The following is a 24,655-nucleotide window of genomic DNA, read 5'->3' on the forward strand; positions in this document are numbered from 1 at the left end:
TTACTGAAAATATTGAAGTTTCATTCGTTATAGTGTATGTTACAAAATATGTTTCATTCATCATCGCAGCATTAATCATCGCATACACGGCGCGATTTCACTTTTTCGCAATCGTGGCGCACACCGTAAAATCAGTTCGAGCGTTTTAGCAGCCACGTGTAAAAACATTTGTACATTTATAAGAAACATATCTTTACATGTATCGTGCATTACGTCATTAACATAACGCACACATATCACGGAAACGGATTTTTCTCTCGTGTACTGTTATTTAATGTAACTCGAACGTTGCAATGTATTGCAAGCACGGATGCCTATTGATAATGTTATTACGCAAATTAAAGTTGCTGGCAATTAAAATAATTAGAATAACATTCTCTCATTACTCATTATATTACATATTTACTGGAATCTTAGCTCTTCAACGTTTCTTGTCGAATTTCAACGTTCTACGTCTCCTAGAATTTCTACCTTAGGAATCGTATATAAAAGAGAATGTAAGAGATATTAAAATTTATATATATATATATGTATACTTTCAGGCAATCACAACGAGATGTTCGTCTCGCCTCGCACGTGTCATTTAGAATTTGAGCGATATATATTACAATTTACGACTCGTCGACCTCCACTTGTCCCATCTCCTTCAGGTTGTTGGCGACGGCGAATTCGCAGCCCGTCGAACTAACGACCTCGCTGATGTCGACATTGGCGGCGATCTCGATAAGCTTCAGTCCTTCTCCTTTCACCACCTCGAACACCGCCAGGTCTGTGATAATCAGGTCTACGCATTGTTGGCCTGGGAAAAGATGCGGGAGAGAATGATACAGAGGCGAGAACAGCATAGAAGTGTTACAAAATACAAGATACGATATCACAAGCGACGAAATATTAACAAATAACAATGCAGACACAATTGAAAAAAAGAAAACAAAACGTCAGGATACATCACGTGATGTATCCTGACTGTTTTGTTTTTTTTTGTGATATTTTTTGTTGATTTTTTCTGTGATTGTGATAAACGTTACCCGTGATAGGTAAAGTGCAGTTTTTCAGGATCTTCGGGACTCCGCCTCGGGCTGTGTGCTCCATAGTCACGACCACCTTCGTGCCCGGCGCGGAAACGAGATCCATAGCACCACCCATGCCCTTCACCATCGTGCCGGGTATCATCCAGTTGGCCAGGTCTCCGGTCTCCGACACTTGCATGCCACCGAGGATGGTCAGGTCGACGTGCCCTCTGAAAAAGTACAATTCTGTAGCGCCTCTTCTCTTCGACGTTCCAATCGACTTGACATAATTATATTACCCTCTGATCATGCCGAAACTGTCCTCACTACCGAAGAAAGAGGCGCCGGGCAAAACCGTGACGGTTTCCTTGCCAGCGTTGATAAGATCGGCGTCGACTTCGCTCTCGTCCGGGAAAGGACCCAGCCCGAGGATACCGTTCTCCGATTGCAACGTCACGTTCACACCCTTCGGGATGTAGTTGCTGGCGAGCACGGGTATGCCGATCCCCAAGTTCGCTGTAAAGATTACCATTTTATGGTACATTCGCGAGGGAGTTCCTCCAGCATTTTTCCAAGTGGACACCGGCCGACTTCTAATTCAGCCTCCTTATTCTCGCAACGAGAAAATCTCGTCATCATTAACGTATCGTTGCGCAGTTATTTCTGGTCTGTTCTTTCGAGTCGGACCTTTCAGCTGCATTAATTCAAGAAATTTACGCACACTGAAGCGTGAGAATCTCATACGTACACGCTTCGTACGCTTCAACGTGTATGCAAATTTCTCGAACTGACGCAGCCAGTTCAGCTAATTGGAGCGGACCGTTCGTGATACATTTCGCCTGCGCAAAGGTTTGTAACGCACGCGTTAAAAGTAACGGAATAAAGGCGCTGGTAATCCTAATCTCCAACCTCATTCCTCACCATACATTCCGTCCTTAAATTCGAGCGCGGCGCGCCTAACGATCCTTTCCCTCGCTTTGCCAGCCGGGGTCATTTTCTTCGGCTTAGCGGATTGTTTCGTCGAGCGTCTCTGCGTGGCAGAAAAACAACATTCAAATGGAGGAAATCTACATAACCAGATATGTGTAACGATATGCGGCACAGGCGATATCAAGCGGACATCGATCAAGGTGAATGCAGACGCGAGTACCTCGATACGCTTCTCGAAAGAGGGGCCTTTCACGATCCTGTTCACGAAGATGCCCGGTATGTGAATCTGATCGGGATCCAACTGGCCGATTTCCACGATCTCCTCCACTTCGACGATCGACACATTGGCCGCCTTGCACATCACCGGGTTGAAGTTCCGGGCGGACTTCCGGAAGATCAGATTACCCGCGGTGTCGGCCTTCCACGCCTTTACCAGCGCGAAGTCGCCGGTGATGGCGGTCTCCAGCACGTACTGCCGTCCGTTGAATTGACTCACGCCCTTGGGCTCGCCCGATATCCCCGCGTTACCGTCTTTGTCGTACTTGATGATCACGTTGCCCTCCTGCACGATAGTGCCGAAAGCTGTGGGGGTGTAGAACGCTGGAACGCCGGCGCCTCCCGCTCTGATGCGCTCCGCCAAAGTGCCCTGTAAGTGCACCGAAGTAAAGTTAATGAGACTAATTTTCCATACACACACTATTCAATTTTATATCTTTTCTCTCTCGTTCTCGCGTTACCTGTGGCGTTAATTCGACCTCCAATTTGCCGCTGAGATACTGCCTCTCGAATTCCGGATTTTCACCCACGTAGGAGGCGATCATCCTTTTGATTCGGTGGGCCTTCAATAGTATGCCCAGTCCAAAGTCCTCCACTCCAGCATTGTTCGAGACTACTGTTAAATCTTTGGAGCCCTTATTCAGTACCGCCGCTATCAAGTTCTCCGGAATGCCGCAGAGACCGAATCCACCGACCAACAGTTTCGCTCCATCGGGTATGTCGGAGACAGCTTCCTCTATGCTTCTGAATATTTTGCCATGTCCCACCGGTGCTTTGATTTTCTTGCTCTCCTCCTCTACTTGCGGAATATTCGCTTTAATAGAGAACTTAACGCTGCATATCTGTCGAACAAGATTTCTCATTCATAAGGATGTTTTATGATACTAACATATGTTAGTATTTAAAGATATATCAAATTAATATTTGGATAAAACAAGATATGAAGTAATATTATGAGAATGAAGTATAGTAATAGAGGTATGAAAATGTAAGAGATCAAAAATATATAAAAAATGGCCAAGATAGCTAAGATATATGAAAAGAAATATGAGAAAAATCAACTAGAGTAACATTCTTGTCGCAAATTACAAAATCACCGATACAATTTCACGTGATTTCGCGAATGAAATAGATCGTAGAAGACAAGTACGATTATTCGTCGCAATGATATTCTATATTGTTGTGAGACAATCAAAATAATTCTACTGTAACGACGTAGGTTAAGTAGCATCTGATAATACGTCACAATAATCACGCTTACTCTTGATATATTTATATGGCTCTGAATTGCTCGCGAGCCGCCGTTTAAACGTAGAAACATTCCACCGGCTCTTTTCAATACGAACGCCATGTTCGTCCGTTATATATATATATATATATTATTTATAAATTCTACGCAAAATCACGCGGTGTTAGAGGTTAAGTGTAAGCCGCTCGTGTAGCTTGCTGCAAAGTTACTCCGTGCTTCTATTATTGTTCTATCTTCTATAATTGTCTTTTTTATCTTTTCAGGTGAAAAAGTCAACGTCACATAATTAATGTCCTCGTATCAAAACGCTCTTCTGCCACGATGTCGTAAATTTCGGATATCGCTAAATACACCCCCACTTTGAATGCTCACGCTTCGAAGCGCGAAGACTGACTGAGCAGATTTATTTGCACATCGTCGTTTCGATACAAGCAGACTCGAGTCCTTCCGATCAGGTCTGTATTCATAATCGAATCTTATATTTAACACGTTCATCGCCAAGCTGAAAATTCGAATTTCGTGTGGTGGCCAAATTTTTTTTATTTTTTTATTTAGTTTTTATTGTGCTCAAAATAAATTAATATATTATTTATATGCTTTTATTATTATGTACATAGGATTTATGCACTCTAAATATCTATTACGCGATAACGCGTGATCGGCCGTTTGGTGAGAACTCGTGTCACGCGATGTCGCGTGATTGACAATGAACGTGTTAAGATCGTCTTAAATTTATTTTCAGACGACTCATTTCATTGGCCACGAAACATAGGAAGATAAACTTAAGACGGTCTTAAACATAAAATCCGACTATGAATGCGTGTTCAGAATGCGGGCCTATAACTTTTAACGACACGTCATTAAAGAGTTTTGCAACAACATTTTTCAGATACGGTGAACACTAAATTGCGATTTCCGATATTCACGGCGAATCTATAGTTTGTGTTACGTATCTATAGATCTATAGATTTGAAATGTTGGCAGTGAGTACCGGAACGCATTTTAGCACTCACCGTATCTGAAAAATGTTATTACAAAAACTCCCTATTACAAAAACCCTATTATCGTTACGGTATCATTTGATTTCCCACTTTTAAAGTAATCTCATAATAATATATTCTATTACATTGGGAAAGTTTAATTTAATCAAACTGAAAATGGACAATCAAACACATTTTGGTTGAAGGATTTCTGGTTGATTCTTCTTGCATCTTCTGTTCATCATTCGAATCTTAGAAAACTCAAGCAAGAGATAAAAGCAAGAAAAAAAAATGTTAATTATCAAACCAAGGTGCTTAAATTTTCTAAGACGATCCTGTGCATTAATAAGATGCAGCACTCTACAAGAAGAATGTGTTTATCACATCCGCCGTGTTTGCACTTTAACAGCGGCTCTTGCAAGCTCGCAAAATTAAATGTTGACTTGGGTAAAGAATTAGTGAATGATCTGGCAAAATAATAGGAGAAACGTTTCGTAAGAACGTGTTCTTCCTAATTTTCCTCTCTTAACATCAAAGCTTCAAAATTTTTCGATAACTTCGCCTGCATCCATACTCGTTATATCGAATAATAACCGGTGTATACGTTGAATTGATCGGAAAAAAAACATTACGTGTTTGTTACAAAGATTTTATTTATTGACACTAAGTAACACTAAATAACACACTCTTTTAATCTTATACATCGTGAACTTGTCGAACTGACATGCATATCGAGATATATTATAACACATTTTTGTCACTCGTGTAACAAGCGTCTCTAGAATATTTGTTGCTGATGAATACTAATTGGCTCACAATTGAATAACGCCGATGATACTGACGATGACGAACACGTTGAATCAGCATGTTTACGCTGCCTTGCGAATAATTAAATATTAATATTAGCAGCTAAGATTAAATTCTTTTCCACGTGTTCATAGATCGACGTCGACTCGAACAAATAGAGCTGTTTCGCAACTGCGCGAGGAAATCAACATCGATATCAGCCGTAACAGTGTTCTTATTGCATTGCAATTATGTAATATAGAAAACGATATGCCGAATCCGAAAGACACGTTCGTCACCGACACTCTATCAGCTGATTAAATGCATCGAGAATATTACGAAGCCTTTAATTAAGCCTGCACCAAGAAGGAGCGGAAATGAAACGAGAGAGAAAGTATTCCTAAAGAAATATATAATACATTATTTAAATAAATTTCAGGAATAGCGTAACTTAATAAAACTTGGTAATACTTTATTAATCAATCTTAATAATATTTTACTTAGTCAACTTTAATAACATATTGATAATTTTAATAACGAAACGATAAAATGCAAAATATGTTTTCACCGAAGCTTCGTCGCGCAAAAGTAGGAAATACAGGAAACGCTTAGACTTTCCTTCTTCAGCGCGCAAACCATCAGAAGGTTCTCCGTTATTTCTTCATCTTCTTCTTCTTCTCCTTCTTGATTCGACTTTGCGCTTGCCATATGACACGATGCACTATACGATAACTCTTAGTCGACGTGGAGTATTGCAGATTTCAGCCTACATTTCCGCCGCAAGTCCAATGCTAAACTCTCGATTCTCGTAATGCACTTGCGATCTTGAACGCATTCTCAAGGAGCAAAAAATGTACGCCGAGAATGAAACCTCTAAAATCATGGTAACATGCGAGTGTGAGCGAATGGTACGTCAATGCATCATCTTTCACTTGAAGAAGCACTTGTTGTCCATTCCACCTGAAACTCTATCGATTGTCCCACCGAGTCTAAAATATCTTGCAAAATCTTCAAGCTGTCTTTGTCCAAGTTGCCTTTTCCTGTCTCTTTCTCTCTCCCTCTTCGATATATTCGTCGGGATGCTGATCGTCATCGGTCCTCGCGTCATCGATGCCGACCAGCTCGGGCGTCCGTCACGGCGCCCCACAACTCGATCACGAAGTCGTCAGTGAAGCCAAAAGCTTCCAAGTCGGAATTGTCGATCGCTTCGGCGAAGTCTATACTGTTGCACTTGCCTTCGGCGAGCTCCCAGATTTGCGTGGCTAAGCGTAAATCAGAAGTGACAACCGATTGATATCTTAGTGATAAATAGAAAATGGATATAATTTCCCATTTGTAGCATCAAAGGAGCACAATAGGAAACCTTTGAAGACTTAATGTCGAACTAAAATGTCGACTCAAATTCAATGTCTGAATTAAATATACCTAGTTCCGTATCGTAGATACCCATAAAGCTCTCCAAGATGGTGTTGATCTTCTCGACGCCGATGGCTGCGGTATCGTCGACCTGAACAATGAACAATAGAAATGAAGATGAGAATTATGTAAATATCGCACAATAAAAAACTCGTTTTCGACGATATTCTTGGCGTTCTTCGAGAATGTACACGGAGAAACAAAATTGGTCGAATTAATGCGACAATGAACGAACCAAACGCGTTTTGATTCAAAGAAACAGAATTTCTGCTTCTTACGAAGATCTAGACATTCCGTTTCGTCCAACCAAAACGTTCGCTTCGTTCATTGTCTCGTTAATTCAGTAAAACCTTTTTTCTCCGTGCAGATACTTTATTTTCAATTTATTTTCTAAAAGTTAAGCTTGTCAATGAATACCTTTAAGAAGAAAAAATGGATTATGCTTGAATTTTTGAACGATTGTGAAGAATTTCAGTGCCATTTACACTTTTTCAATCATATGTCAAATTTTCATCTTTATTTTTCTCGAAACGTACTTTACGCGGATCCATCTTACACAACTATGGCCAATTTATTTATATGACCGTTCATAATTTTTCTAAGCGGTCTCATGTTCCTTTTACTTTTCCAACACGCACCTTCTCTATAATTTGCGCGCTGCCGTCAGCCTTGAATCTCAGGGTCTCCTTGCCGGACCCGTAGCCGGATTTCTTTCCTTTCCTGAGGTCACCACGGGGACCAATGCTGCCAAAGCCATTCTTCTGCGGTTCCACCAGTCTCAACGTAAATGTTGAACCCTTCGATATTTCCTTCAGCATTTTTGCCACCTCGAAGTGTCGTTTGCCGACCAAACTGGTGGAGTTGATCCTCTCGATGTGATCGCCCACTTCGATCACTTTTATCCTGTCGATCACGGAACCCTCCTTTATGCGCTTTATGAAAGCGTAACCGGCGCCGTTGTCGGTGATCGTCAGGCCCAGTGCATCGTCCGTCTTCACCAGCTCGATTTCCTTCGGTCGGCCTGCGTAATTTTGCAAATTTAAATTATGATTATTATATATCATTTTTATTTCCACTTAAAATCTACTTTGGACGGGAAGATTTTGATCAGACGCATATTTGAATATATCGACGACAAATTAGTCATTTTGATTTCTACGAAATCATTGAGTCAGCTTGGTTGAGCCGTGTGAATTGAATGATCTGTTTAATGAGATATCATATATGGAATATGTAGGAGATAGATAACTAACTTTTTTATGGAATATGTAGGAGATAGATAACTACCTTTTTTATGCGCGAATATAAAATCCCCCACGCCGATCTGTCCACCCAGCAACTCTGTCATTTCCACTTTGTGCGTATTCAACGTGCAAAAGAGAATCTGAAACGTGAAACGTTCGTTTAATTTTCGGCACCTCTTGTCGGCACCGTCTTCTTAATTTTAATTATATTCGAGCAGATCGCTTGATATATAATTCAACTTAATTTTACTTAAATTAATTTAACTTAAAAATAATGTAATATAAATAAGACGAGATTTTATTTTTGATATCGTTTTACTCATTTCGGGCCGAGATGCAAAAATATTGAGATCCATGAGATCCAAATATCGCCTTAAGATAATTGGGACTCAAGGAACTCAAAAAACCTGAAATCATTTCGAGAAATTTCCGAGCAACCGTTTTCCCCAGAACATCTACCTTGAGTGACACCTGGCGTACACCTAGTGAATTATATCATAACGGAAATCGTCATTATCGACGATTTGAACTTTTGACAATACCTTATTATTGTTTTTCCAATTTTTTTATTTTTTACTATTTTCAATTATTTAACTAAAAATGCGAGGCAATGATCAAAAATATGTGTTTCGCAAGGTTATTTTCCACCCTCATCCACCACCGAGGAGGTGATGGGTGATAGCCGGATGAAATTATTTCTCGAAAGGCAAAAGTCTAAACTATATTTCAGTAACAAGATCTACACCAGAATCTACCTTTATCATAGATAAAACATTTTTTTTGGAGGTAAGTAAGTTTGTCGTCCCTATATAGGAACAAAGGAACGAAATGGATGGAGAACATATGAGAGACGATTTGGAATGCTAGAATTAAACATTCTTTTATACAATATTCTTTTATGCCTCTTGGATCAAGCAGAAACGAAACTTTGTTGCGTCTTGTTATCCGAATTTCGTCGTTACGTTTGACTTAACTCTTATGATATTTTTCTTTCTTACATCTAGTTATATGTCCAAATTAATTTTATCTTCTACTTTTTATTTCGCTACTTCTCCAATCATTTCGCGATAAAGCGCACTTGTGCCCGGACGGGAAAGGATTAGCGCAGCTGACGTCCAACGAGAAATTCTACGCCGTAGAGAGGCTTCAAGCGAGCCATAACGAGCTGGGCCGGCCACGGGCGACCTGGTTACATCGCGTCTGTCGCGTTTACAGCGCGTCATTACACGTCGAATTACAGGCGGCTCTCTCGCCGGGACATATCCGCCAGGTCGACGAGAGGCCACGGTCCGTGACCGCCGTTTCCTGCGTCCGGTGTCGTTTTTTCTCCCTAACTAACGTGGGGTGTTCCGCGCTGGGAATGAGCTGAGTTGCGTTCGTCCACGTGCATATTACTCTCGCACCCGTACGCTACAATAAACTAAACCAATCTCTGCTCCTAGTTGTCCAGCATGACACTCCATTATCGTCGACCGCGTCGGCAACTTTATCCTACATCACCAATCTCTCACTCCTTCAGACATATTCGTTGCATTTTTCAGAGGTATCTTTTACACGAGATTATTTCTTACGTCTAATATTTATTTATTTATCTCGAGGATTTATCGGAGGGGGCAGGGGGGTCGATAACGGTTTCGCTGAGCTCATACCTGGATTCCAACGCGAAACTATCGCGTTGGAAATTGAACTCGCTAAAGTCACACCGTCATCACTACCTGATCTATCTATTTATAGATCTGTTCAGGCGATAGCGCACGCTTCTTATTTTTAAATGTGTAATACGCGCCGAGGAGAGACCGAATCCATTCGGGAGCGAAACGTTCGCGATCATAATGATTGTGAGCATTTTCGTAAAATATTGTTCCCGAAAACATCAGCGCTATCAGTTTCTTTAATATTTAGACACTCTCGACACTTTTGCCTCGTCTAATAAGAAAGCAGTGAGCGTCCGGAAATGAAAGTCACTATATTGCAATTTACCAAATCGTTTTCTCTCTCTTTTTCTCTCTCTCTCTCTCTATCTCTCTCAGCGCCCGCTCCCCGGTTTCCCGACGACGCCGCCTCACATACTGAGAGATATCAATTATCTAAGAAATAAAATAAAAAAAGATGTATTCGGTGGGCATTATATGACACTTATACTAATATAAATATTTTCACGCTGAGAACAAATTTTGTCTCAATTGAGAAAATATATTTTTTCTGTAGCTTTTCATGAAAGCAATTGTTTATTCTATTTAAATTATAGAGGATTTAAGTAAATATAGAGAATATAATTATAGAGATATTTAAGTAAATATGTTATTAATATTACCCACCGAATAAATACTTTTTATTTGGATGTTTCTCCTCTCGGTGTACTCACCTCTTCCGCGGGCAAGTCGTAGCATTCGGCGATCTTCTGGTACAGCTCGCGGACGTTGCTGAAATCCGATATCAGTCCCATGGGGCTGCCATGGGCCAGTTGGCAGTGGAAGACCAAAGACGGTCTCGGGGCCCGAGACCCTCTCGTCTGATCGTATTCGGGTGGAGCACTCGGCGAAAAAGCCGATCGTGACACGGTATGGCTTGGCCGGTTACCGGTACCGTTACTGCTCGCGCCGTCGTGATTATTGTCATCGGCCTGATGATGGTGATGATTCCGATGTTGCTGTTGCTGCTGTTGTTGCTGCTGCTGCTGCACGCCGTTCGCAGCTTTCTCCGTTATCGGCGATCTCGGCGTGGCCCGCGGCTTGAACAGCGGCATTCTCAATCCTGCGTGAATAAATCATAGGTAGGGTCCGTTAGCACGTCGGATGGGACAACGTTCTCATTATGAAGCTTAGCATCGAAACTCGACAGATTGAGAAGATAGGCGAGCCTAAGCTCATCTTAATCCGATTGCGATTCTATGCTGAAGCGAACACAGACGGCACGAATGTCTAAAAAGACAAGCTTCACAAACGTTTCTGTTGTCTGAGAGGTCGCGAATTTTTCTATTCTTGTCAAATATTCTGATAAAATAGTTTGGAAATATAGTTTTTATTTAAATATTCTTATAGAGCTATCGAAGAATATAAATCCTTTCGATCGAATTTTTATAGAGCTTTTAACAGGATAATAAATGTTATATAATACAATATAATTTGTTCGTTTAATGACGCTAGACGGCCCGTACTCTGGCACTTAATCGCCTTTTTCCTCTTGTTAATTTGATGCCAAAAAGTTTTAAAAGGATGCGCTAAGTTGATGACCAACTTGATAAGCGTCGATAATATAAAAGCGATCCTCAAAATGTTATGTTACATAAACACTGACACGATCGTGCTATTCTTTTTGTATTTTTTATACGTACAGATTTTGCGCAAGTGTAAGCGCGATATAAATATGAACGAAATGAACATGCATTTTATTTTACCATATCTAATAGAAAAACCAAGGTATATAAAATTTGTCCTGCAAATTTCTCGTGTCTTTTTAGACCTCCAGATTTGACTGAAAAGATATAAAGATGTTCTTCGAAATATTCCTGGATTGAAGCATTGACACGTTCGGTACATGCAAGTTATAATTTCTGTATCACATGAATATTTACGCTAACTGACAACTAAAAATGTCGTAAAAATTTTAATCACTTTCGTCCCATATTGAGCAATGTTCTAATTCATTTTGACATGTACTTTCACTGTGTAAAAGTATTTATATAATTTTGTGCAATCAATAATACGTAAACTTTGCGGAAAAAATCAGTATTCTGTCGGTGAAGTTTTCAAGTGTGGCATTCCCTTGTAACTTTCATCTTTTAATTAAGACATTCCTTGTGAAAAGATTCTTTAAAGCGTTTCAATTGAGGTGGAAATTAGTCGATATGTCTAGCGAGGGTATTAACCCTGAAATTATGCTGAGATATTTAACACATTGAGTCTTTCTTTTTTTTCTAATTATTATGGCTGAGACTGTAAGGATGATCGCATGCAATTCTCTTAATTGAGAGTATCGTTTATTACTTTTATATTATATATTTTTTATTATTACATTTATTATCCACCAGATATATATCAAATCTATTCAATGCACTCTGTGTAGTTATTGTCCGACTGCTTTTTTTTTATAAATTATCAACGCATTTACGGCGTTGCCTTTAGACAGTATGGAGAAATGCCCAGACTCGCGGGTAAATAACAAACTTAAACGGGGGCCCTTTGATATCGCCGCTGAAAATCTACGGCATTCTGCGACATTCTTTTCCGATTACTTTAAACGATTGTTTTATTGCGAGGTGTTGCTCATCGACCGAGATATCTCGGCGCAGATAAGACGGGACGCGTAACGGGGAACAATCGGCGCGGTATCGCGCGGACTGGGAGTTAAATCAGCATTCGTTGAATCATAACACACGATCGATAATTGTTCGCGCGATACCGCTCGAACGCCGCGCGGTATTGACGTTAGAGATACGAGTGGAGAACCACGGCGTAGAGGAGAAGGCACGCAGCTGTAATTGCAATCTCGCGATTCGCCGGTGGTGCGACGCGAGATCGAATAAAAGTACTATCTATCGGCAACCACATGTTACGTCGGTCGCGACTTCCAGCCCCCCCGTAACCGTAGAATACACACGAGCGGAGACTCCTTGCGTATTTATATCCCCGGGTATGTACTTATTTGCAGCATTTTACAAAATTACCGTCCGGCGGCAGAGACGGCGCTCGCAGAATGACACGTTTCCAGGTACGCGGGGTCTTCACCTCCCCCTCCTCCCCCTCCTATTCGTCGGGTGCCTACTCGGACCGCATGTCTCATTCCTTCGCTCCGAGAAACCGCGTGCCTCGAACGAGAACGGTGTTTACGTAACGTCGCCTTTAAACAAAGCTGCGCGCTCTGCCTTCCTCGACACCGGCCGACGACGCCTCGTTTGCGCTCGACTCTACGCGATCATCGCGGCCAGGTCGCCTCAGATGCGACACTTAACTCTCCGTCCGTCTGGGTCGCTTTCGCTTTTGATGAGAAATAATGCCGGTTTAATATCGTGCTCAAGATGTTCCGCTCTTCTCGTCGCCGTGGCGGATTCGAGTGCCCGCTTCCTCTCGTCGAAAATTCCGCAACCTTCTTAGATCTTTCCCCCGTAGATTTGGAAAACTCTTTAATCGAAATGACTCCTTCTTCTTTATTTCCACCTCGGATAAAAATCTTTAATTTCCCCACTTTTTAATCGAATTATACAGATTTGTAGGATTCTGAATATTCCGAGATATTCGGATGGATATCTAAAGATACGTGCCGCTTGGTGACGATCTCAAAGTCATGATCACACACGACGAACTGCAATCGCGAATTCTAATCTGAAATCGAATCACGGGATTCTGAAATTGCAGGTAAATAAGCGGGACCCGGTGATCGATTTCGATAATCGTCGTATCGCGCGATATCCTTGAGACTCGTCATGCGATCTGTATGAAATATTTTCACGAGCGGTTGCCGCGCGACAAGTCGTTCGCCATCGGACGCTTTTGTGAAAAGGACGTCGCTTCTGCCGATTCACGTTGTGCAATATCGAAGGAAACGCGGTCGGAAAACGTGACGCAAAGCGTGCGATTTCATTGTTCACATTGAATTTTCATCCAACGTGACTCGATGGTTGCGCATGTCTGTCTCCCGGACCCGCTGTGTCACCTCTCGGCTACAAACATCAGAAGAAAAGCGAATCGATCGTCATCCACACTGAAAATATGAGTTCGCTTGGATTTATCTGACGATGAACAACCAAACGCGTTTTACTTGAAGGAAACGGAATTTCTTATGACCCAAATGTAATTCTTACGACCAGAAATTCTGTTTCCTTCAACCGAAATGCATGTGGTTGTTCCATTGATTGTTCCACGATTGTTCCATTTATGATGAAACTTGTTTTTTCATCGTGCTTATACATGAGAACATCTATTCTTGATTTGACTAATTTTTTTCCTGTGTACGTTGACAAGGTGAATATGTGTTAACGTTACGTTATAGACTTTTTAATACATATATGTATATACGTGTACTTCTTAACGCATTCCCTATGTTAAAGTAAACATAAAATTTCAGCGGATCGTTCTTAATGCAAAATTGCTTGCTAGTCAGAGCAATTTTTGCGAATCCACATTAGGATTCGCGAATTCCTCGCTCGATCTCTCTACGTTTCGCATAAACCGCAGTTCGTACAGAAATTACGATCGAGTATCTCGCGCGTCCGTATGTGCGTCTGTCACCAATAATTTTATCTCGCAGCCCAGCGAAACGGTGTCAAAGCGAACGCGTGAGCGATAACAGGTTGACTTCGCGCGGCGTAGGCAGTTAGCGTGGCCAGCGTTAGTGGGCGAGCGAACAGCGCAGGTGGTTTCGGCTTACAGGTCGTTGGCATCACCTCACAATTCCTGACTAAGCTGTTATGAATTTCGTAAACGCCGATCCCCGCCACGACGGGCCGGTTTACCGGGATAAATGTAAACTACTGGCGACACGCAACAATACCGTCGCTCCGATCAACCGTCGATTGTCACGATCGACGATCAAACAATTTCAGGTCCGGATTGTACGCTGGTGGCTCAGGTCGCCGGTCGTATTTCTTCAGTACCCAACACTCTCCCAAGCAGAAACAAAAAGTTGCAATAATATCAAAATGACAGTAAAGTAATTTCCACAGATCAGTTTTTGATAATGACAGAAAATTGATAAAATTATAACTTCAGAATTTACAGGTTTAATTCTTTTCACATAAACTGTTTGTTCAATACATTTAAATTGCACATGTATCATAAGCAAAAACTAATCTTACAAATCTTTGCTCGTTCAAAATGTATTATGAAGTAATTGGGCGACGACACGTTTTAGTTAACGAAATTTTCGTTACAAGTTACAAAATAAGAAGGTTAGTGGAACAAAAAATGATGATGACGTCGAAATGACATTAAAATGATAAGAAAATGATCGAAACGTGAGTTTTTAATAACCACTTTCTCGTCATTTCGACGTTATCATGATTTTCTTTTCTATCTGGATACTCAGCAAACAATTATCCGGATTTTGATATCGAGTGAGAAAATTCGCGAAATTTTTCCTTGTTTTGTTTGCATATCATTTAATAAGATAAAGAGGAGTTTTCTCCTCAAAGTTTCGTCCTTTGCCTTCGTCCAGCTCGTTAATGCTATATCTTTTATTTCTCCTCGTTTTTAATGACAGACTAAACGCGAAATCGTGATTAATTTTCTACATCGAGGAGAAAATATCGAAATGTACATCGCAATAACTGATATCCGCCGTTTTCCGTCTCTTTAATACTTGACATTTATATTCTACGACACTAGCAAGGAACGGCTATATCTTAAACCCGATTGTTGAATCATTCGATCAAATTCTAGCTCACAATTGGTCTGTTCTGACTCCAATTAGCAGTAATGGTGGCACGATAATGTTCTTTGAAAAATAACTTCATTATAACCAAGTGCTATGTATAATTACATGCCTATACAACGCGTTTGACTACTCATTTTGCATATTACAGGATCACGACACGAGAAAACGTAATAGCTTCGAGCGAGAGCATTGAAGTATAACGCAGTGAAAGTAGCGGGGCGTTTTTAACAGAGAGAGCCGCTTTAATTAAATAAGACCAATCTCTTATTTAAATTTCATTTTAATCTCCGACCCGGGCGCTGCATTGCAACATTATTCTCCAGTTATTATAACACCAAATTATTATTTTATCTCGCGTTATAATACAAGGTGAGGTAATAACTATTATCACATTGAAATATCTTGGCAATGGAAAATTTTATATTGAAAGCAGTCCACTGAAACTTTAGTATGGAGAACGTCGACAAAATAATACAACATGACAAGGTGAATATGTTAATTTAGCATTACAGCATTTGTATGCTTTTTAATACATTCCTCATGTTAAAATAACATAAAATTTCAGGAAACTGATTTTAACGCAAAATTTGCTACCATGTTCGAAATATGAGAGTACACGCAGAGAAAAATATTCTACTGCTACGAAGAGCGATTTATTTGTTTATTTCCTTTCTTTTAAGAAATTGTTATCTCCAAAGGTTTTTTTTTCATAATAGTTTTTACAATAGTTTTAAAACATATTCATGGCTCAATTTTTTAGAACAGCTCATTATCATGTATTGAAAAGGAGAATTTCTCCTCTCAAAAATATTATAAACTTTATCGAAGAAAAGATAAAATCGATTATCTTAAATAAGCAAACCGAAGTTTGTTTTAATTAAATATTTTCGATTGAAATACTCGATACATAATTCAGAATATATTTTGAGTAAATTTGATGCTTATGATGAATTTATGATATATTTTCGAATATATAAACTTATTTACTTACGAAATACTTATAAATATATTTATACATTTATGAAATATTTGAAACAAGTAACATTTATTTGAATGCAGCATGTATTTTTCTGTGTGTAGTAGGAAGATGTATCTACACATTGAAAGCAAAATTATTATATTATAATGCGGTATTATATTCAAGTAAAAATTTGCTAAAAAGTATTGGAGCAATTTTTTTACTTGAATTAAATATATATCACTTGAATGTAGCACTTTTTTTATAACTTTCAGTATAACAGAAAATGTGTTCATACCAATTGTCATTATTTCGAATAATTTCTGTAGACGTCAACTTTTTTCAATTTCATTTAGTCGTTGATAAAATAATTTTATTTTTCGAAGATAACCGATGATAATTCTTGCTTTGTCCTGTATATTATTCTATATATTTCGATCACGTTCTTTCCTCGTTACGTATTTTACTATTAAAAACGACTCTACCATGTATGAGTAACTTTCAGTTCCGTTAAAAATTCGCGATTCGCCGTGAAGACGGCGAGCGTGGAATTCCCGGCGAGCGAAACACGGCATCTTTAATCAACTGCGCAAACTGCTTGTTGTTGGTGTACCTTGAAAACAAATTAAAACCGATATCGCAACTGCGACGAGTACGAATGCACGGTAGCATCATAGCATCAGATACGAGTTTATCGAATACAGAGTGTCCCAGAAAAGCAGCAGCGAATCGTCGATAATTATACGGCCACTTACTCGCAATTGAATTAAACTTTATTTCTTAATTCATTATTATTTCATTGTTTCTTAATCTACCGCTACTTTATTTTTATTGCTGATTTTGGTGTGTATCATGCCGACGATATTAGAGACGTTATTTTTGTCACGTTTATTCTTGCGTTCGGAAACATCGAGCTTCCTCCGTCCCGAAGTGCCGAAATGTGGAAAATACCTAACTTTCAGCAAGACTTCGCGCTCATATTAAAAAAATACATAATAATCTGAAGAACGTGGAAACATCTCTCGACCGTTGGCACTATTGTTTGAAGTCTATTGTTATCGGAAGAATATAAAATTCCGGGCCTGAATAGCCATAGAAAGCTATCTTTCTCTTCCTTTCTCTAACTCATCCGTCAGCTGTAAACGGCTTTTGTACAAAATCAAGCTAAAATACGTAATCCTCTAACGGTAAGGTTGAGGTCGGATGCGACTCCATGGCTCATTTATTTTACAGCGCTGTTTCTCTTCTTAACATGTCGAATGCCGCGCTGATTTCCATTGATCGTCCAATTAATGGGTTACATCACTAAAGTTAGTACAGTAAATAAATATAATTCTGGGTAAACACGTATCTCTTACTTCGTTTCATCGGCTCTTTATTGGCTGTACATCCTATTTTCTACATGCAATCAATTATGTTTTATGCGCAACCTAATAAGACACGGTGATATCACAACGCCGGTCCCCGATGACCTCCACGATATTCAACGTGTTAAGAAATGTCATTATTTGCTTCTTTTACCCCTTTTGTATATCGATTCGTATCGATTGCGTGAAAAATGAACAAAACAGAGCATGAGGTCGGGCCCAACACACTCCATTTTCCTGGATACGTGGAAAATTCCACCATGCCGTTAAAGGATGTAAGGAACTTTGTTCTTAAGAGAAGTTGAATATTCCTAATTGATTCTACAAGACTTGAGAAATTCATCGGTGGCTTTCGGGACACCCTGTACTACGGTACATCGATACCGTAACGCTACGGGTGCGTACACGCTGGCGTACGCAACGCAACACGCACGGAACAACGAGAAGATACGGCCTCTCACCTCTTCCCGTCACGATCGACGCACACCTGTCCGTATCCATGCAGCTCTTTTCACGGACATGAAAAAACGTAGTTCGGCGACACGACGGTGAGACGAGACCGCGGCTGCGATCGTCGTCAAAACTGACAGAAACCGTCACATTTCTCCTCAACTTCTTCTTACCTTTAATTCGTTCCTTTATTTCACTCACCCGTTATCGCGCCACTTATCATTCCGCCCGATTCTTATCACCGCTCGTCGCGGATCCGTGCGCGCGCGCGAGAGCCGCGTCGACGATCATCACGGATCAGGGCCGGCTCTAGATCGTAAATCACGGCGCCGATCGTTGCGCGAAAATCGCGGATCGCTGCGTGAAAATCACCGGGCCAAAACGAAAGCGGAAGATCGATGGAAATTCGCAGCTGCGACTTTCCCTTCAATCCTCAGAAACGTAAAAATTGTCTCCAACCCAGCACAATGTCCAGAATCGGGATATAAAACGTCTTTAAGATATCTTTGAAGTCTTAAAGATATCTCAGAGATGTCTTATGTCCCGATTTTGGACTGTCCGGAAAATTATCTTATTCGGTCGGTTCTTTCTATTCTCGTTCGTTCAGTTTAAATTAGTCCAATTTGCAAGTTAATTCAATCTGCGAGTTAGTTTAATTTCAAATTAGTTCGATCTGTGAATTAATTTATAACTGATAAATCGGTTCAAACGGCGAATTAGAAAAATCCTCCGACCGAAATCACGATGCAATTTCGCTCGCTCTGCGTCAATTCACGATTCAGAGAACGGAGCAATCCTGCTGTTGCGTTTTTGAAAATATAGGTCTCGTTAACTTTTTGCGCTTCGTTTGGGAGTTTTGGCATTTGGGATGCTGATAAGACGTGCGATAATACGGTCGGCTGGCGGGACACTTTAAACGCTGGATTCGCACCTAACACGCGTTAAAGCGAATTTCTTTCCGCTCCATATTTATTCATTTCAGGTACATTAAGGCGAGAGACGGGTATCAGCGAGTTAGTCGTGAAAATGCAACGAGTAATACGGCGATCCTTTTCAATTCACTTGCTTTCCGCCGAGGTTCTCACCGCGCGCGCACACCGTTAACCGCTGAATATAGCAGTCACGTTTTTATCTCGTGTTTGGACGTAGCACGCGAACCTGCTACCTTTTTTCTTTTTTTTTTTCTTTTTTATAATCAAGCGCTTCACAAAAGAAGTTCATTGCTTAATCGCCGCTCGGCGCTGATACTCCCGCAATCAGCTGTGAGTGGATCGCCCATTAACCACGTTGCTTTTAATGGTGTTATTATTCTTCTTCCCTTTTCTCCTTTCCTCTTCTCAGAAAAACGTTTTCGGCACAATTAAACAAAAGCGATTTGTTATTATTTCCCACGAACATGATTATCATAAAAAAGAACTTATTACTTTTTCGTGATATTTCTGTCGCTTGTTAAAAAAAAAATATATATATATATATATTAAAATCTGGTTAACCTACTTTAGCAATTTCTTCTACGAATAATTATGGAAATATTTCTATGAAAGACGTTTCTCTCTAAAACGAGCAACTCGGATACATTGTAAATATGCATGGTACCTTTAAAATGTTCCCTCTCGCATATTTACAAAGCCGATTTACGGCATCCGTGGTGATAAAACGAGAAAGTTGCGGAAACTGGTTAACGAAGATCTGCTTCGGTGCCGACCCGGCCTGAGGATGGATCGAGTGGGCCCACTGCCGCGACGTGACACCTCGACAGAATGTTTCTGCTAATTTTCTTTCAGCACCACCGACGCCTTTTGTGAGCAACAGCACATTAGAGCGGGAGAAAATCGCGCACCGATCTCGCGAACTCGCGTGTCGTCGCGTCCAGAAAGCAGCGGCGAGCAGACTGATCGCATACAATCGTACCAGATGGAAGAATTTTTCCCACCACGAATGGTCGTCCCCACCACACACGCAGCGGTCCATATGACCGCCTCGACAGATCCGTTACGTATTGATATAATATTATAATTTTCGCACGTAAATAATGATTTGCTAACTACACGTTTCATTAATAGACCTGACGGAATAATTTCAGGATCGGTTTTCTCGACCGCCAGAAAATAGACGATATTTCAGTGGACTGGTAATATTCCTAAAAATAATAATAAAATTTGAAATTTATTTTGAAATTGAAAGTCTCTAGTTTTCAGATATATTTACGAATATAAAGCGCATTTATATTTTACAATGCTACACGAAAATAAGTTAGGATCTGTCAAATGTCACAATTTTGTATCGATTTTGTAGAGTCACGTAAGTAAAAAATGGTACGCAAACGATCTTTATACCATTTGAAAGTATTTGACAGCAGGATCTTTCTATTAATTTTTATAGGTAACTCACGGTGTGATTTTTTCACAGAGTTGAAGCAAAAAGCGTCTCTTTAATCGCTTGTAAAGAGTAAATCAATCAATATACGATGTTCGTTGAAAAATGAATAGAAAATTTGAAGTTTTTTATTTAAAATGCATTTATCAGATTTTTGACACAGATTATTTTTAACATAAGAACTCAATTAAAAAGTAAGATTCAAAATTAAACGGTCGTCACTTTCTCATTTCACTTAATATACCCAGTGAAAAATGACTCATCGAATCAACGACAATCTGTCTTAAGTTCTTTTTAGATGTTGTAAGGCTCATTTCATTAATGGCACACATGAAATACCTGGAGTTGAACTTAAAACGGCCTTATAAATACAAAATCCGGTTATGAACATCGCCTTATGAATACCTGCCTGCATCAAGGAAAGCGGCGCCTCGTAGCGGAGATTTTTGAACTAATGTTCAATGTCACTGGTGGAAATAACGAGCCTGATCATTTCTTAAAGCCATTATTTTAACCACAAATTGTTGGTCTGACAAAGGCCACTGCAAAAAAAAGTGAAACAGTTTTAAGGCCTATCCAAACAAACTTGTATAGTCGTATAAATGCATATGCAGAAAGAAATTAATCAATCATATGTCTTATATAGTAAACATCTTTTTTCTGCACGGATCATGATTGGTTGGTTTCCTAAAGGTCGTTCTACATTAGTAACAAAATCCATCGCGAGCAGACGCAACGCTTGTCGCGACAACCAATCAGAAGCGTTATTGGAAATTAAAAGTAATGCTATCGAAATAGTTCAAAAACATATTTTGATAAATTAACTAAAAGATCTGATAATTGAGAGTTAAGGAAAAATATATTGAAAAGGAAAAAAAACCGGTTATTATTTCAATCCCCTTCTCCATTCCGCGAATTTTTTGACTCTCCCTCGTATCATTAAGACATTATAATAGATATTCATTTAAACATTTATTTAAATATTCAGATACTCTCTCTTATATTTGAGACTTCATATTTATAATATTAATATTATCTTTATTATCATAAGCCTTGTATAATGTTTTATAAGAAAAGTATCACAAATGGTTTCTCCAACAATTGGACAGTGAAACGACACAAATCGCGCATATTGATCGTAAAAAATATCATGTGAAATATTTGAACACGTGTGAAAGATTTGAACACTTCAGCCGAAATTCAATTATTTGTATATAACACTACAATAATATTTGTAATTAATTTTACTTATAATTAACTGTCTCGTCGGAAGATGGAACGTTTACTTTGAAAACGCTGCAAGTCCAGTTAAATATTTTTCGCGGATAAAAGTAAAAAAAAAAGCTGTCGCCTTATTTGGCGAGATTTGCGAAACTGAACGTACATCAGTTTCAAAGTAACGTCGCGTGTCTTTTAGTTAGAGATTGGAGCCTATCTGTCATCAGACAAATGGACAATGCGATATTGTTTATAACGAACATGACGATCTTCCCTCTCGACTATCAGATATTGTTATTCTTCGTTATTAAATTATTAATCATGACTAAAATGTGGTCCTGAGATATCTTTGATATTTCGTTTGTGATGCCACAGATAGACTCTAACCGACGCTTTCCCTTGGTGGGAAGCCACAAGCTAAGTATTGTCTCGAAATTCGGATAAAAATGTATAACAACATATTCGCTGCATCGCTTCTTGTACAAACAGTAACAACATAGCGCACTTGTCAACAAAAAAACTCAAATGCACCATAGAAAAGTTTCAGTCTATAATACGGAATTCACATGCAGTCAACACGGATTACATTCTTGGATTCGACAATCGCTTACGAGAATCTCGCGCTCCGATTTAAAATACATACATAAGTATACACATAAATATTTAAGCGGCGTGCACAATGAGCAAATTTAAGGCGTAAGACTTGGGCTTCAAGTCTTAAGTCGTAAGATCTTGTCTACAACCTTGCTTTTATCATTAGGTTTTAAGCCATTAAGTTTAACGTCCATTGAAAACAAGGTTGCGGACAAGAAATTGACCGATCACAATCGATCATTCCTCTCGCAATCGACTGTGATCGGTCAATTTCTTTCGACTTAAGGCTTAAAGTTCAAATCTCACGCCCTTTAAATCATTGTGGACACCGCTTTACGCAGTTAAATATTTTTAGATTCTAAAAACTCTCTCGAGAAAATTCCGAGGGACAGAGGGGAGGACGCACGGGATGGCGATTACGTCACGACTAAAAACGATTACGTACAAATACTTACATCCTATTCTCGTTACTGCTTCGATATCTGCACACGACATCTATATGTATATATCGACGAAGACATTATCAAAACGAACGTGTGGAAAAGTGGTCTCGTTCGGGCTGTCGAACACCGAGCGGTCCTTCAGAAGTTGTGGCCCAAGTGCAGCTCCGGCTGAATGATGAACACCTTCCAGACGCGGCCGCAGTTGGACTTGTCCTCCATCGCCAGGTAATTCCTCATCGGCACCAGCAGCTCGTCGTACGGGTCGGTGTTGAGCTGGTACTCCTGCATGGCCCTGTACACGGCCTTGAACGGTGGCTGCTTCTGCGAATGGAATGTACCGCGCGAGCCGTGCAACACCAGGGCACCGTCTTTCTCCGCTTCGCTGCACACTGACATGTACATGCAGTGGTCCGGCCTATAATTGTACCGGCACGAGTAAACGTACAGCTTTTCCGGGTGATAGTGGAATATTATGTTAATGATATCCTGATCGCCCCAGGTGATCTTCAGCCGGTATTCCTTATGAATGGGGATCACATAGTCCGTCCATCGGAACTCCCTCATCCTCGTCAGATTCATCAGCATCACGCCGGAATTGACGCCCAGTTTGCCGTAATACGGATGCTTGGCGAATCTGTTGTACCAGCCGGTGTTGGGATCCTCGTGCTCAGGACTGAGAGCCGCCAGCTGGCTGGAGTTCATCTTCTTGAACTCGTCCCAGATCTTCTCAGGCGGCGCCAGAAACAGAGTGTCCGTGTCCACATAGAGCACCGCGTCCGTGTCATTCAGCACGGTCTGAAAAATGCAAATATTATATAGTGGAATAATATATGCTAAACGACTCTTCCTTAGTTTAATCAAAGAAAGAAAGATTGAGGAGAGGAGAGCGACATTGCAGCCTGACTCACCGGCAGGAACAGTCGTTGGGCCGCGCAAGGTTTGAACAGCTTCTTCCACATGGCCACGTCGCTGCCTTCGGGGAAGGTGATGGGTCGCACGACGAAGTCGAAGGTCTTGTTCGATATGAGCTTCCATTCTGACAGCTTCTCGCTGAAGGCTGGTATCAGATTGTTCTCCGCCAGTATCACCAGCTGCAGCGGCCTGTTGGCGAAGACCAAGGCCGACTTGAGCATAGTCAGGGCCTCGTGCAGCCTGTCCCCGCACACCACCACGCATATCGTCACCTCGCTCGTCGCCGCAATCGCCGGGGTCTTCCTGTGAAGCAGCACCAGGCGCTCCTTGCCGGCTGCCTGCTGCTGGTCGTACAACTTGCTGGGAAAATTGCTGGTCACATTGAGCAGTATGATGAGCGCGGCCAGGATAAGGCACAGCAGGAACAACTTGTAAACGTATCGCATCGCGTCGCGCTTTTCTCAGGCCTCGCGTCCGAATCGCGACGTCGACGCTGCGCATCGACACCAGACACCCGACGGCATTTTGACACCCGGCTCGCCTCGCCGACGATGATGATCCGCCGTCGCGGAACGCGATGAACCTCTCTCTCTCTCTCTCTCGCGTTGCCACCTCCCGATGCTGCGTCTCGGATCTCTCGAGTTAGGTTGGGCTGCTCAGGTTGTATTATCCTTGAGTCTGTTCTTCTTCGCTGACAACTGGCTACACCAGCTTGTGTCAGTTCTCCTCTCCTCTTTCTCCCATCGAGTCTCCACTGTATATCTGTCCTTTTTTAAGTTCAACACAGTGTACGGTGGTTCAGCGCAAAAGAACAGACCTTCAGGCCGCAGTTGGAGCAGGGTCAGGTTAGACGAGCGCCGTATTTTGGCACGCAATTCAAAGCATCGCGTCGTAAACAAGGAAAGACGGAACTCGAGGGTACACCGATGAACAGATGGAAACATCACTACGTAATCACGCCGAATAAAATGTGGACGAAAGCCAAGCGTGATTGTGTGACTGAGGTGTTGCTAAATTCGCGTTTCGTTCGATAACGATTAATCATTGGCAATAATCGTTCGTCGAGTAGAATTAA

The 24,655-nt window shown here is 40.7% G+C and overlaps 3 protein-coding genes across 4 annotated transcripts; all 3 read right to left on the reverse strand.

The window, feature by feature from the left end:
- On the reverse strand, window positions 1-3,870 carry LOC106747987 (succinyl-CoA:3-ketoacid coenzyme A transferase 1, mitochondrial). Its single transcript, XM_014626098.1, has 7 exons — window positions 3,478-3,870; window positions 2,678-3,058; window positions 2,161-2,586; window positions 1,932-2,040; window positions 1,310-1,526; window positions 1,029-1,240; window positions 1-799 (listed from the first exon to the last, which is right to left on the reverse strand). The coding sequence occupies exons 1-7, from the start codon at window positions 3,565-3,567 to the stop codon at window positions 612-614; spliced, it is 1,623 nt and encodes a 540-aa protein (XP_014481584.1). The 5' UTR covers window positions 3,568-3,870; the 3' UTR covers window positions 1-611.
- Window positions 3,871-5,100: 1,230 nt separating this feature from the next.
- LOC106747988 (PDZ domain-containing protein GIPC3) lies at window positions 5,101-20,039 on the reverse strand. The gene is made up of 6 exons (XM_014626099.1): window positions 19,634-20,039; window positions 10,257-10,645; window positions 7,935-8,031; window positions 7,286-7,668; window positions 6,657-6,738; window positions 5,101-6,493 (listed from the first exon to the last, which is right to left on the reverse strand). Exons 2-6 carry the CDS (start codon window positions 10,635-10,637, stop codon window positions 6,336-6,338), a joined length of 1,101 nt encoding a protein of 366 aa, XP_014481585.1. The 5' UTR covers window positions 10,638-10,645; window positions 19,634-20,039; the 3' UTR covers window positions 5,101-6,335.
- Window positions 20,040-20,631: 592 nt separating this feature from the next.
- Window positions 20,632-24,527, reverse strand: LOC106747982 (glucoside xylosyltransferase 1). 2 transcript variants are annotated; one of them, XR_001374708.1, is made up of 3 exons: window positions 23,577-24,527; window positions 22,681-23,463; window positions 20,632-20,955 (listed from the first exon to the last, which is right to left on the reverse strand). XR_001374708.1 is itself a non-coding variant. In XM_014626082.1 (2 exons), the coding sequence occupies exons 1-2, from the start codon at window positions 24,024-24,026 to the stop codon at window positions 22,807-22,809; spliced, it is 1,107 nt and encodes a 368-aa protein (XP_014481568.1). In that variant the 5' UTR covers window positions 24,027-24,527; the 3' UTR covers window positions 21,449-22,806. The 2 variants fall into 2 exon arrangements, 1 of the variants encoding a protein (XP_014481568.1); XM_014626082.1 differs by lacking the exon at window positions 20,632-20,955 and having other exon boundaries at window positions 21,449-23,463.
- Window positions 24,528-24,655: the final 128 nt, after the last annotated feature.

Source organism: Dinoponera quadriceps, unplaced genomic scaffold, assembly GCF_001313825.1.
Source record: "Dinoponera quadriceps isolate SergipeBrazil2010 unplaced genomic scaffold, ASM131382v1 scaffold2167, whole genome shotgun sequence".
In the NCBI taxonomy this organism is placed as follows: domain Eukaryota; kingdom Metazoa; phylum Arthropoda; class Insecta; order Hymenoptera; family Formicidae; genus Dinoponera; species Dinoponera quadriceps.